Source organism: Eschrichtius robustus, chromosome 5 (genome assembly GCF_028021215.1).
Source record: "Eschrichtius robustus isolate mEscRob2 chromosome 5, mEscRob2.pri, whole genome shotgun sequence".
NCBI classification, from domain to species: Eukaryota; Metazoa; Chordata; class Mammalia; order Artiodactyla; family Eschrichtiidae; genus Eschrichtius; species Eschrichtius robustus.
In genome coordinates, this window is record NC_090828.1 from 130,683,694 (window position 1) to 130,698,566 (window position 14,873).

Below are 14,873 nucleotides of genomic sequence, written 5' to 3' on the forward strand. Positions count from 1 at the left end.
AGCTGGCTCCTGATTGGCTGCCTCTTGCTCGCCCGAGCGCTGTTGGGGAGACCTGCGGCTGCGCCTCTAAAGGCGCTGGCAGTTGACTCTTGTGCGGCTGCTTTCTGTTTCTCGCCGTCTTCGCGGGCTTCCTGGAATCGTTGCAACGCCGCCGGCATGTCTCAGGTATAACGCATGCCCAGCCTAGCTGCGAAGGTGCCACGGGGCGGGAGGCTGGTGCGGGGATCATCCCGCAGACACAACCCTGCAAGGTCTTTTCCTTCCGGCTCTGCTGTTCTTCCTGGACCCATGCCCAGCGCAAACTCTTTGGACAGAGCCCTGTAAGCGGAACTTTCCGTGTTTGGACTCCTAACACCGCTGCTTAGCCCGCAACTGCTGGCAAGCTGCCCATGGGGAGGAATTCGCAGTGAAGCAGGAATTGGGGTCGGAGGCGAGGGTCCTAGGAAGACAGATAGGATGTAGTGGGTTACATGGATCGAAAGAGTAAGGCGACCGTGTGCCCCATCCGGAAGGACACGGCAGGAGTAGGGGCGCCATACAGAGTGGAGAAGCAAGGAGGCCGTGGTTGAGAGCTTGGAGGTCAGGGAAAGTAGGGGCCGAGTGTCAGGCGTGAGGCAAGGGGAGGGTCCCAGCGTGAGGAGGGGTGACCTAGAGGTCTTTCCCTCCTTCGACTGTAGACGCTTTTTTGGGACCTAGCAGTGTGGGGTGACCTTTGGCTCCTCTACCCTTCCTCCAGTTAGGCACTGGGTCAGAGGTCGGCGCTGGATGCCCTCCCTCATGGGGAGGGGGCCAGCGGGCTCTGGCCGCTGACACCGCTGCGCTCATGCCCTGTTCCTTTCTCAGCTGTTTCAATCACGCAGTGCCAGCCCTATCCGCAAGTCAGGGCTGTCCTGGGACCCCGTTCTGGCCAGGGAGTTGGCCACGCTGCCTTTTCTGTGAAGTGTATGCCCACTGCAGGCAGTCTTAGCCTGTCTCCTTCACCTCTGTTTCCAGCACCTGATACCTAGTATAGTGAGAGAGCCCAATGCATAGTTGTTCATCAAATGAGTGAACCGATGTGCTTCCCCTCCTGGTTTTGCTGAATCTTTCTAGCTGCCCTGTTGAGTTGAGGAAAGACTTCACTGCAAGAGGAGTGCTGCCTTTCCAATCCCTCCATCCCCATTACTGTGCTCTATTCAGGCCTCTTCTCTCCCTCGACTTTAGGCTGAGTTTGAGAAAGCTGCTGAGGAAGTTAAGCACCTCAAGACCAAGCCAGCAGATGATGAGATGCTGTTCATCTACAGCCGCTACAAACAAGCAACCGTGGGTGACGTAAATACAGGTATGCTGAGGTGAGGCTGGGAGGGTCCAGACTCATCAAAGCAGGCTCAGCAGGCTTGGCTGGTGCTAGAACTCTTAATCCCTGGGAACCTCACTCTCAAAACCACCCACAGCCCTACTGCCCTACTCTTAACGCAGTTCATGGTGTTCCTGAGGTTTAAGCTGGGAGAGGTTCCCCAGAGATCATGTTCCTGGATGGGGTTCACAGACCCTGCACTGTTCTTGGTTTCTTGGTGGCTCATATAGCAGTATTCAAATCCTAGTTTGGGAAGAACTTTATTCATTCCAGCGTTTTCCATCTATTTGGGAGGAAGCAAAGATCCCAGCTTGGAAGAAATTTGCTCCAACTCTCAGATCAGTGTTGAGCCATACTGCTTCCACCTAGATGGGCAGGATCAAAGTCAGAGCACTTGGCAGCCAGGCCAAGCCTGATGGCTGGAGCAGAGAAGCAGCTGGCTTCCTGCGGCAGGTCAGAAGCGTTTTTGCTGATAGCAGTTCCAGATGACCATTTGGCCCCTGTCAAAAAATCTTGGTACAGATTTTGAGACCTTGGTTTGGACCACCATATTCTGTAATCCTGTCTCTTCTGCCTTGGACAGTTTTCATTCTGCCCATAAGTTCCTGAAACTCAGGTGTATATGGCAACAGCACGATGCAGTCTATGAAGGGACTCAGAGGCGGTGGCCATAGTAGCGTAGAAGGAGGTCACCCCGCCCCTGTTCAGGAGGGCAAGCATAGCCCCTAATTCCACTGCAGTTGGGGTAGAAGGTGGAGCTGGTGGGCCGGCTGCTAAGGATCCTGGGCAGTGCCAAATCAAAGATTACAGGGTGGGCTTAGTTAAGAAAGGTCTTGCGGTGAAAGTGAGTTTTACCCTGGGTTTATAAATCCTGCATCTTCCTAGGGAGGCAGGAGAGATGAAATGAGGGTGACCAGAATGGCTGAGAAGCTTTCCTGACAAACACGATTTTCACAGAGACTGGCCTCTTCCCTGCTTCCACATCAGTATAGGTAGACTGGCTTGGGAATCTATCACTTCCCGATCAGCTCACTCTAGGGCTGCACTGTCCGCTACAGTAGCCACTAGCCACATGCAGCTATCTAAATTTAAATGGAAAATACTTAAAATTAAATAAAATCAACAGTTCAGTCCCCAGTCACACAAGCCACATTGCAGGTGCTCAGCTGCCATAAGTGGCAAGTGGCCCCTGAGTTGGACAATGCAAATGTACCACCTTTCCATCATCACGAAAGGGCTGTTAGGATGTGCAGTTCTAGGATGCTGTTGATGATCCTGCAGGTGCAGTTTCACTCAGGTATCCCTGGGAATGCTTCCTGGCGAGCACTTGGGGGGAGACTTGATGTTTCTCAGACACAGTGGTCCAGGCTATGGGCACTGCGATTGCTCCCCTTGGCTTTCTTCTCAGTGTGGCAGTGAACGAGGCCAGCAGGGAAGTGGTAAGTGTGTTTTCCAAGTGCAACTGATAACAGGTCTGTATGTGTAAAACCACGGTATGACTTAAAGGAAGCTTGCCCTCACGAACAGAACTCCCACAAATCAACGAGAAATAGACTAACAGTTTGGTAGCAAAATGGGGCAAGGATATGAACAGACAGTTCACAGTAAAGGACACCCAGAGAACTGATAATAACGTGGGAGAGAAATTGGGTGGGAAGAGTGGGAGGAAACTTTATAGTATTCCCCTTGTGGTGTTTGAATTTTAAACCAGATGAATGGATTGTAGTACTTGTTTTAAAAAAAAAAAAAATTAAAGTACAGTTTTTAAAAGAAATTTTGGAGTTATTTAACTTATAAGACAAGGACTCTCTAGTAATGAGAACAGTTTTTCTCCTACTTTGTCTAGATTTTAAATTTGGATTTCTGTACATGTGGGTTTCTGAAGGCAGAACCTGCCGTACTAGACCCATCTAACTCCATAGCAGAGCCTAGAAAGAATAGTGTAATAAAATATAGCTTTCATGGCAAGAAAATTGATAAAGTTCCTTGTTAGAACTTGCAGCAGGTCTCATGTCTTTCCCTCTCTTGTTTAAGAACGGCCTGGAATGTTGGACCTCAAAGGCAAGGCCAAGTGGGATGCCTGGAATGAGCTGAAAGGTAATTGTTCTAATGTGTTTCCCTCATTCGGGAAGCCCAGTAATGAAACACTCTTCATTAAGGAATGTAAGGGGTGAGGAGAGAGAACACAGTGGATGAGGCACATACTGGGGAGCCAGTTTGACCGGGGCCAGAATGGAAAAAAAACTGGGCCACCTACTTATTCTTCTAATACCATTTATGCCTTTTCCAACAACACCATCTCTGAGTCATGGTATCATCTGGAGAGAGGAGGGGCTGGGGACCAGGCCACTAACAGACTGGGAGGTGATAGAGTTGACTTGGCCTTTATATGTATTCAGAATGAGGGGTGGTTTCCTGTCCAAACCTCCTTCTCCCCAACAAGGCCAGGCAGTGGCCCTCTAGCCCAAGCAGCCCTCCCCGGTTCCCTTCCAGCCAGAAAGGCACCTAAAAAAAGGAATGAACTAATGCATGGCAAGCTGCTGGCACATCGTAGCCTCAGTGAATGGAGCTATTATACGCTAAGCAACAGCAGCCAAGAAATATCCCAGCTCTGACTTAATCACGTGCCACCTACAGCAGTAGGACCCAAAAGTTGGCACTAAAGTGCCTGCCAGCTTTTGTGCCCTAGCTAGCTTGTTTCTGAATAAGCCCTCTGTCTTCCTGCAAATGAGAAACACTTGAATTCAAAAGGGGCCAGAATACAAAAAATATACTCCTAGGATTTGCAAGTAACTGGAAGAGGAATGCCCGTCTGACTGTCCATTCTCATTGGGCATTTCCATACCATTCTCAGGCCCCATGTACTTGCCATTGCTCCAGAACACACTCTGATTCCTAGTGAGTATCTCTCCTTCAGCGTAGAATCCAGGACTCCGGGCACCACTGTCTCTGAGGGATATCTCCAGTGTCCTCTATATTCCCCTCCGAGAGCCAGCTGCTGTGCTCAGAGTTCTCAAGACTTTTCTCATAGCTTCTCTCTGGGGAGAAGAGGGTGCCTGCCTTTGTTTTTTCCCTGGCAGCTTAACAGCTCTGGGAGATAAGAGCCAGACAGAGAAATAGGTGATAGGTCAAAGCCAGTTGTGAAAGTCAGTAGGACCAATAGTCACTGCAGCTCCCCATGTTAGGCTTGACATGACAGTAGGGGGACTCACGTGGCCAGCAGGCCAGTGACAGGCCCTGGACAGCTGCACACACATTATGGGCTCAGTGCTTTATGGAGCATTCCCTGTGGACCAGCCTCCTCGAGGACTTCAAGTCAGATCCTGGCCAGGTCTGTGAGGTGCAGGTAGTAGAACCACCACCCCCTTCACAGGTGAGAAATTGAGCCTCAGAGCATTAAACCAGGGCTCTAAAGTCTGCTGCCTTTCTACCATGCTGCCTCTCTGACAAATAATCTTGTTGATGCCTTACAGGGACTTCCAGGGAAGATGCCATGAAAGCTTATGTCGACAAAGTAGAAGAACTAAAGAAAAAATATGGAATGTAAGGGACTGGGTTTGGCTGCCAGCCACACATTTCACCTAAACTGATCTAATACCTTGTTTTTCTAATACTGTGGATGAAGTTAATAAATAACTAGTTAACCCAGTTGCTCAAAATAGCCCAGGATATGACACTAGCAGAGTGGGGGCTGAAATGGTTACTGATCCCCGCTGAGTAGTTTTTATCAATAGGTCAATTAAAAGTATGCTTGTTACTTTAAGTCTTTGATGACCTGGGTTCTTGAAATGATGTACTCTGTTGCGATCTCTCTTCCTCACTTTTGCCAACAATTTCATCTGGAAGTGTTTGCACTTACCCTTCTAACCCTCCGCTATGCTCTGCTGGAGGGTGGGCAGGCGCTCCCACCTGTTCAGACCTGGCATGTGCTCACCTCTCGTGTGGAGGAAAAGGATTATAGAAGTGGCCTTTCCCGCCTCCTTCCCTCAACTCCAGCCACGCTGATCAGGCACGCTGAGACGTCAGTTTGCAGCTACTGCCCGCCCTCTGTCAGGAGCATTGCTGGCCGCAAGCTCGGAGGAAGGCAGGGTTGATGAGTGTCAGGTCTGTCTGAGGTCCAACAGTCCATGGTTGCAGAGCAAACAAGCAAGGGTGGAAGCCCCGGTCAGGGTGAAATGTGCACCTGCAGGGAGCATTCCCAGAGTCCCTGTGGAAGCCTGGCCACAGGCAGCTGGGCAGGCAAAGAACAAGTGGGGAAAGTGAGGGCTTAGCAGGGAGAAGGGCAATCAGGACCTAGGAAGGGCAAGGGGTTATGGTTGCAGAGAAGAAAGGCTGGAGCTTGACTTTGGAGGATGCAGGTGGTTGCATAGTAAGAAGGAAGAAAAGGAGACAGCTGTCAGACCCTCCTTGCCCCATGTTCCCCGTCAGTCACTGCCACAGTCCTGCAGGGGAAGCACTCACGTTTCCATTTTGCAGGTGAGCATGCTAAGGCCGAGAGGAATTAAAGAGAGGCTCCCTGAGGCCAGGAAGCTCTTAGTTCTCCCCTCCCAAGCCTGTACCCTGGTTTTAGACATAGTTCAGCCTTGCTCGACAGTGAGACCTGAGCATTACAGTAACTTGGCCAGGGTCACTCAGCTGGTAAAGAAACTCAGAAGCAGCGTTCAAGTGCAGCTCTCCCTAGTCCAGATACCTGTACCACTCAAGGTGGCCTCACAGGTATGAGCAGTGCTGTGGTGGGAGACACAGGAGCAGCAGGGAGGACAGGCGTCTGGTGGGGCTGGCGTACGGCAGGCCGTCAACGCCGAATGGGACTAGCTAGTGGAAAGTTGGTAACGAAGTTAAGAAGTACAGAATTTGACCGTAGGTGATGGGGAGCTGCTGGGGAATCGACATGGTCAAAGGCATTCAGACGGTCAGTCTGACTGTATCAGTAATTATTGAGAGTAGCTGATCGTCCTGTTCCAGCCCAGGCTGCCCACGGAAAGCTAAGCCCCACAGCTCAGATGTAGACGGGAAGGTCACTCCAACAAAGCAGTGAGGTCAAGGTCCAAAACCCAGACATGCGGCCCAGGTGAGGTGACATCCTGAATAGCAGTGTCATTTGTGCAGCGCCAGTTGCTGGGCGCGGATGTGACTGAGGGCATATGAGGCAGGGAGCCCACAGTCCTCTCCCACCTGGCTCCCCTCCACCCAGGCTGCCAGGACCACCCAACTCATGGGCATCTATGAGCCCCAAGGGAGGCAGTAAGGAGTCAGAGCCACTCGCCTGTACCCATATTTGGATCATCTTGGCTCGGTTATTGGCTGTTTCAGGAGTAAACCAAAGGAAGAACAGTCCTAAATAGAGGCCAAGGTATGGTGCTTGTCCAAACAGACCTGGTCCAGGGTCGGGCCTAGCGCACCCACCCAGGGGTTGTGAGAAGCTCCTGGCATAGAATAGGTGCCCCAGTGTGTAGCACTTTATCAGGAATTTCTCTCTCGCCCTCCTTCAAACCAATTTTTGTCCCTGGCAACGTCCCTTGCAATATCTATCAGAGTCAGGGACCTAGCCCAAGAGCAAATTACCACTCCTTTGGTAACACTGGAGAGGGTGTGGATAAGAAAAGCACCTGCCTAGTATCCTGCCCTATTTCTAGCTTGTGAAAGGCAGCCAGGACCTGTGCTCAGGCTGCATGTCACTGCCTCGCTGTAACATGAATCCCAGAAGAGTGGGCCTGAGCTCAAGGAAGCCCTGATGACGGTAGCGCAGCCTGGCCCCCTGCAGTTAGTTACACTACGCTAAGATTGTACTGTGATGACTCGTACCTCTTCTCCAGCGGATGCCGATTGGAGGGAAACACTGGAGTGAAAAGGTGGACCCAAGGCCCCTCTGCCCACCACTGGCTTGGCCTCTGATCGATGGCCGTCCTTTGCGGAGGGCCTGCAGAGCCAGGCTCCTTCTCAGTCTCTTTGCTTCAGTTCTGAATTTCATCCATGGTGCCTTAAGGTGGGGACTAGACCTCCTAGCTGTGTCATGGGGGTTACCATGTCCATTATTCAAATGAGGAAATGAAGACTCAGGTGATGAGTAGATCCAACCCCAGGGCCCTCTGGCTGGGGAAGGCCTTTCTCGTCCCCTTCCGTCACGTTCCCTCTCGTGACCACTGGCTGCCCCTCCCTTTGCACCTCCTCCGTCTGTCCGATGATGGTGGTGACCCCTATCTCGCTGGGCCAGCGTAAGACGCTGTGGAATCCCACACCCGCTGGCAGCTCCTTCCTGAAGAGTGGCTTCGAAAAGCAGGTCACCTCTCCAAGGCTGGCGTGGGGTCCAGGCGAGCTGTACTTTTTAAGCACCTCAGGTGATTCCGAGGCTCTGCCAGGTTTAGGAGAGGCCCTCCCCACTCACTATAGAGTAGTGGTACCGGTTTCTCCGAAAGCAATATTGGTCTGGCATTCTGAGAACATGTCACCAGTAGCCTTGGGGGCGGTGCCTGCTCGCGTAGCCTCTGCGGGAGTCCGTGTACAGCCCAGGGAGGGCTCACAGGTGTCACTGGGGAAAAAATGAGATAGGCAGTGGGGAGCAGGCAGGACACCAGTCTTCACCCCCTCCTCAGGCACACCCAGCACTTGTGTGGGACTTATTACCTCCAATCTGACTTTGGTGACAGACGTACATGTGAATCCCACTTCAGGCTCTCAGGTGCTGAATCACCTATGTTCTTAGAGCCACACTTCCTTCATCTGGAAAATGAGCCGATAAAATGGGTAAAGTGCTTCGCATGATGCCCAGCAAACAGCAACGTGCTAGCAGCCTGGAGGTCTTCCCTAGCCTGGAGGTCCTTCCCTTAGCCTCACCCTCAGTACTTCACTCCCCAACTGTGCGGACAAGCCTTGGCCTGAGGACACAAACTCCTGCTCCCCTCTTAGCAGCGCTTCAACAATTGGGGGTCAGCCATGTCCTAGGATGTTCTCCCTACTCCAAAGTAGTTCCAAGATCCAAAAGCCTGGGAACTGCTGCTATGGATCAGGGACCAGGCGTCTTGGGGGACATGGAAAGGCCACTGGATTGCAATTTCGGGACCTTGGCTCAGCCATTGCCCTAGTTACATAGACATAGGGTAAGTTATGTCACCTCTGTAAGCCTCAGTTTCTTCAATAAAATGGGGCTGAGCAGAAGATCATGTGTCCAGCGTAGAAAGGAAGGAGAGCCAGAGGTGGGGAACAAGAAGGCCCCAGGGATGGCTGGCTTGACAGGAATCAGGCTGGGAAGTTGTGAGGGGGCGGTTTAAGCAGCCGGATGAATAAAGGTGTGTAAAATTAAATTACAGGTATTCGACATGAAAGGATGCTCAACATCACTAATCATTAGAGAAATGCAAATCAGAACTGCAATGAGGTATCACCTCACACGGGTCAGAATGGCCATCATCAAAAACTCTACAAACAATAAATGCTGGAGAGGGCGTGGAGAAAAGGGAACCCTCTTGCACTGTTGGTGGGAATGTAAATCAATACAGCCACGATGGAGAACAGTATGGAGGTTCCTTAAAAAACTACAAATAGAACTACCATACGACCCAGCAATCCCACTACTGGGCATATACCCTGAGAAAACCATAATTCAAAAAGAGTCATGTACCAAAATGTTCACTGCAGCTCTATTTACAATAGCCAGGACATGGAAGCAACCTAAGTGTCCATCATCGGATGAATGGATAAAGAAGATGTGGCACATATATACAATGGAATATTACTCAGCCATAAAAAGAAACGAAATGGAGTTATTTGTAGTGAGGTGGATGGACCTAGAGTCTGTCATACAGAGTGAAGTAAGTCAGGAAGAGAAAAACAAATACCGTATGCTAACACATATATATGGAATCTTAAAAAAAAAGGAAAAAGGGTGGTCCTGAAGAACCTAGCGGCAGGACAGGAATGAAGATGCAGACGTGGAGAATGGACTTGAGGACACGGGGAGGGGGAAGGGTAAGCTGGGACGAAGTGAGAGAGTGGCATGGACTTATATATACTACCAAATGTAAAATAGACAGCTAGTGGGAAGCAGCTGCATAGCACAGGGAGATCAGCTCGGTGCTTTGTGACCACCTGGAGGGGTGGGATAGGGAGGGTGGGAGGGAGACGCAAGAGGGAGGAGATATGGGGATATACGTATATGTATAGCTGATTCACTTTGTTATACAGCAGAAACTAACACACCATTGTAAAGCAATTATACTCCAATAAAGATGTTAAATAAATAAATAAATAAATAAATAACAGGTATTCGGAGTTGAGGATGAGCGAAGAGAAATAACCAGCGGAGGCAGGCTTTAAGGGGCTGTGGCTTTGCACTGGCTCAGGGCAGGACAGCACCTCTGCCCTCAGCAGCTCCCAGGGAAGAGAGGGTCAAAATGTTTCTTCCCTTATTTATTTATTTGTGTGATTGCACACAACCTCTCTTTTGAAAGGACTTGAGGTAGCTAAGAACAGACCCCCAAAATGAGCAAAGCCCCATCAGAATCCTAGGTCTAAGGATAACTCAGATGCCCTCCTTGCTCTGAAAGAGCTGTAAACCAGAAACTGCAACAGAAGTGCCCTTGGATGCCCTCTCTGTACACCTCCAAGCAGAGAATCCCCCTTGCTTCGCAACACCCGCCTGCCTTGGATATAGCTCAACCCTTGGAGGACCAGGAATTAGTCGACCTACAGCTTTTTTCTTATTTTGTGATTTTTTAAAATTTATTTATTTTATTTACTTATTTTTGGCTGCATTGGGTCTTCGTTGCTGCGCACGGGCTTTCTCTAGTTGCGTTGAGCAGGGTCTACTCTTCGTTGCGGTGCGCGGGCTTCTCACTGCGGCGGCTTCTCTTGTTGCGGAGCACGGGCTCTAGGCGCGCGGGCTTCAGTAGTTGTAACACGCGGCCTCAGTAGTTGTGGCTCGCGAGCTCTAGAGCGCAGGCCCAGTAGGTGTGGCTCACGGGCTTAGCTGCTCCGCGGCATGTGGGATCTTCCCGGACCAGGGCTCGAACCCGTGTCCCCTGAATTGGCAGGCGGATTCTTAACCACTGCGCCACCAGGGAAGTCCCATTTTGTGATTTTTTTTGATAAGTATTCTTGCTAAGTAATCAATGAACTAGTGTAAGTCTAGACTGAAAATATTTTCCTTTCATGTAGCTGTAAAGATAGCCCCACAAAGCCTGTCCAGAGAAATCAGTGAGATATCAAAGACAGCACAGGACTCTGCACTTGATGGGGGGTAGCCTAAGTGTGTGACTTGTAGGGCCCCAAAATACCCTGCTAGAGTGGGTTAGATTGTGTTCCCCCAGGAGGTACATCCAAGTCCTAACCCGCCCCCCCCAACACACACACCCCAATACCTGTGGATGTGACCTTATTTGGAAAGAGGGTCTTTGCAGTTGTAATTGAGACAAGGATCTCAAGACAAGATCATCCTGGATTAAGGCTGGGCCCTAGTGCAATGACTGCTGTTCTTATAAGAGAAAGGAAAGGGAAATTTGAGACCAAGTTATGCACAGAGAGGAGGACAACGTGAATATGGGGACACAGGTTGGAGTTCCATACCTAGGAGCCAAGGAATGCCAAGGGCTGCCGGCAACACCAGAAGGCAAGAGAGAAGCGTGGAATGGGTTTTCTCTGACTCCCCAGAAGGAACCAACCCTGCCCATACCTTGCCTCTGGACTTCTGGCATCCAGAATTGTGGGAGAATAAATTTCTGGTCCTTTTTAGTTACCCAGTTTATGTGATTTGTCACAGGAGCCCTAGGAAAGTGATATGCTCGCTGATCCCCGTGCGGCTACCCATGGGCTGGTCTCTTCCACCAGGAGCCCTTCTTTAGAAGACAGTGAATGTCATGGTCAAGTACAAACGAGACACCATTACGCGGAGGGCTCTCTTGTGAACACTTGATTGCGCTCACCTGTGTTAGGAATCAGGGGCCTTAAAGGCATGGGTGTGAGCACAGTTCTGGTGGAAATCATGAAAAAGCTAGGGCTCAGGTCGCTGCCAAGGTGACCATACTGAGAAATCACCCACCGGCACCAGGGCATGAGCATCTGGTAGGAGATTTGCCAAAAGAAAGGGCAGACTGCAAAGTGGGAGGGGTTTGGAGGGACTCTATCTCAGCCTTCGCACAGTTTTGCCTAAGTGTGGCCCTGAGGGACGTTGCCAGTTCACCAGGCCATATAATTTGAATCACAAAGTGGCCACTCTTATTCTTTCTGACCTTGAGTAAGTTTCTTATTTTCTCTGAGCCTCAGATTTTTTTTTTTTTTTTTTTTGGCTATAAAATAAGGATAATCTCTATGGTGCAGAATTAAGTGAAGATTTAATAAATGCCTAATACACAAAAGAAAAATGAATACATGATAGCAATTATTAATCAACAAAAGTGTTTTGAATGAATAAAGAATGAATGAATTTTTTTAGGGTTTTAAGATCTGAGAGGTTCTGGTTGAGGTAGCCCAGACTCTTCCCCAATATTAAACTGTATCTATCCTTTGTGCTCATGTGTGCTTGGACCAGCACCCCTGCTTTTGAGGTATAATTCCCCCTCCCCTATTCCTGGGGAATTAGCCCATCAGGGTCCTAGAGTATAGGAGGGATCATTTTTCCCGAAGGTCCCAGCATGAAAATCCTAGGGAAGAACGATTGCCTGGGTCTTTTGACCATCTTTGAATGATCTCATGGCCAGGGGCACGGAACACCTTAAGTGGCCAGGCCTCAGTGGAAAGTTCGCCCATCCTCCAAAATCTCTAATTGTAGGGACATTATAAGCGGGAGCTGCTTGCTGCCATCTTTCCCAGAAGCATGGAAGAAGCTGTTTGCCCGAGCAAAGAATGATGTCAATAAAATCTCTTACCTGAGATTTTATTTGGACACTTTATCTGTTGCTGTATAACAAGCCACCCCCAAAATTAGTGGCTTAAAATAACAACTATAATTTCATTATCATTTTCATGATTCTGGGCTTGACTAGACTCAGTTGAGTGGCTCTTGTTCAGGATGGCTCACGTGGGTGCAGCTAGATGGTGGCGGGGATGGGGTCACCTCAGAGCTTCCTCACGCACATGTCTAGTGGTTAATGCTGGCTGTCAGCCAGAGCACCTACACACAGTTCTCCATGTGGCTTGGGCTTCCTCACAGCATGGTGGCTGAGTTCCCAGAGTGAGTGTGCCAAGGGACCCAGGTAGAATCTGTACTGCCTTTTATAACCTAGCCTCAAAAGTCACATGGTATCACCTCTGCCATAGTCATAGCCCACCCAAATTCAAGGAGGAAGAACACGGACCCCATTCTTGATGTGAAGAGTATCATAATCACAATGTAGGAGAGGCCTGTGGGATGGGAGACACTGTTGCAGCTATTTTGGGTTATACATAACCTGCCAGAGATTTATGAGCATATTGCATGTGGCCTCCATCAAACTGTCCTTTCCAGATAACTGAACCACTGCATCCTCTTTTTGCTTAAGCTAGTTTGACATGGGTTTCTGTCACTTCCTGGCTACAACAATATAACGCACATCTCACAGGGCTACTCTAAGGATTAGATGATTGATAATGCTTGCAAAACTCACAGCACAATGCAAACTATAGGAGCTCCATAAGTGGAAGTTCCCTTCCCCCCCATCCTTCCCTTCCAGTGACTCCTCATTTCCCCTGTGGCTGGTGAGAATTTGCATCTAATGCCATCTATGTTGCAAGACAGCAGTAGCAGTAACCTTTACCACCATGGACAGTTCATATCCCATGCTTACAATTACACTGTCAGGAATTTTGTAGTACATTTGCTCCAGCCCAATGCAGACAGAACTCTGCTCTTAAGCTGTAATCTTTGTTCCTTCTACCCACCAACTTAACATTTCCATCAATATGATCCCAAACAGGGACCTGCACTGACTTCATATTATAAGCAAAAGACTTTGCAAATTGATTTTTTGAAGAGTTTTTAAACAAGCCTCTTAAGATACAGTTTCTTTACATTATATCCCAAATCCCTAGACAGACATCACTTTCATACCCCAGTCCAAGACTATGCTGCTTTAAAAAAAAAATTTTCTCTGATTTGAAAAACAATGTGCATGCATTGCAGAAAACTTGGGAAATACGAGAAATATGAAAAAGAGAACAAGTTACTTCTCATACTCTTATAGCATATAATGGGAATCACATTGTATATAAAATTCTGTAACCTGATTTTTCTCCCTTAAAAGCATATCATGAAAAATGTCTGCATAGTATTTGCATTACATTGTTGGACTGTCATTTAATTAGTACCCTGATGGACAATATCCAATTTTGCTATTATTATAATACTTTGTTAAACAATTTTATATACAGGTCTTTGAAAACATGTTGATTTTTCACCCTTAGAATGTAATTTATTGATTCAAAATGTATGATCTTTTATACATATTTTTTAATTATTTCCATAAAAAATTCTTACTGGTAATGTACAAAAGTGCTCTTTCACTATCACATCCTTGCCAGCACTGAGTATTATCACTTAAGAATTATTTTGTTTTTACAGTTTGGCAGGTAAAAAATGGTGTTTTGCAGTTTGAGACCCCCTTGAAAGTGAGAGGGTTTGATGTCTTCTCCAGGTTCCTATCTCTAGTGGCCGCTGCTCCTCCAGACTCTCCCTCCCTCTCTCTCAATCTCTCTGCCATCTTTCACAGTCTTGCACAGTTTCCGCTCGTTTGTCTGGAGCAGACGTGTCTTTCTCAGTTCCAGCTCTGCTCTCCAAAGTCTCAATCTGCCGGGGAGCATAAGGCCAGATGTTTTCCATTAACCGAGGTCACGTGTGTTAAATGGTTAACCGGGAAGCCCCTGGAGGCGGCAGGAGTTCCCAGTTGGACTGCGCCCAGGAAAGCCGCGTGGGGCGGAGGTCCATCCCCCTGGGCTGGGCTGGCCGGATGCCACAGGCAGGGGGACACCAGACGCCTAGCCTTTCCTGGAGTCTCTGCGGGCTGAGTGTGAGGACGCAATCCTCCTGCACCACGCAGACAGTCAAGACGCACGTGCTTGCACAGGATGCTGAGCTCTTGGATGGGCGGAAGGAATGGTGTTCCTGGCTGGGAGGGAGGAAGCCGCTTTCCTGCAGGGGTAGCCCCAGGCCAGAACCGCGGGACGCGCAGATGGAGGGAGGGTCTGCAGAAGCAGGTGATGGATGCAGAGCAGGAAAAACTGGCCTTCTTCTAGCCACACCGAACTTTGAAGGACTTTTTAAGGACTTTCAACTTATTTCTGTCCATTTAGTTATGAAACGTTACAAACCTACAGAAAAGTGAAGACTTTTTTTTTTTACAGTGATCACCCGAGTATCCCCTACCTCGATTTTTACCACAGCATTTTACTCTAGTTGTTTTATCATATAGCAATCCATCCACTACTCTATCCAGGGACCTGAATGATTTTTTGGATGCAGTTCAAAGTAAGTTGCAGACATTAGTATGCTTCTCCCCGAATACTTAAGTGTATATATTATTAAGTAGTGTTCAACATTTGCTTACAGTTTTATTATTTCTTTGGGGTAAAA

At 48.8% G+C, this 14,873-nt stretch overlaps 1 protein-coding gene across 1 annotated transcript; it reads left to right on the forward strand.

Moving 5' to 3' along the window:
* Nucleotides 1–15: 15 nt before the first annotated feature.
* Nucleotides 16–5,099, forward strand: DBI (diazepam binding inhibitor, acyl-CoA binding protein). Its single transcript, XM_068545272.1, has 4 exons — nt 16–165; nt 1,204–1,321; nt 3,371–3,433; nt 4,810–5,099. Exons 1-4 carry the CDS (start codon nt 157–159, stop codon nt 4,881–4,883), a joined length of 264 nt encoding a protein of 87 aa, XP_068401373.1. The 5' UTR covers nt 16–156; the 3' UTR covers nt 4,884–5,099.
* The last annotated feature ends 9,774 nt before the right edge of the window (nt 5,100–14,873 follow it).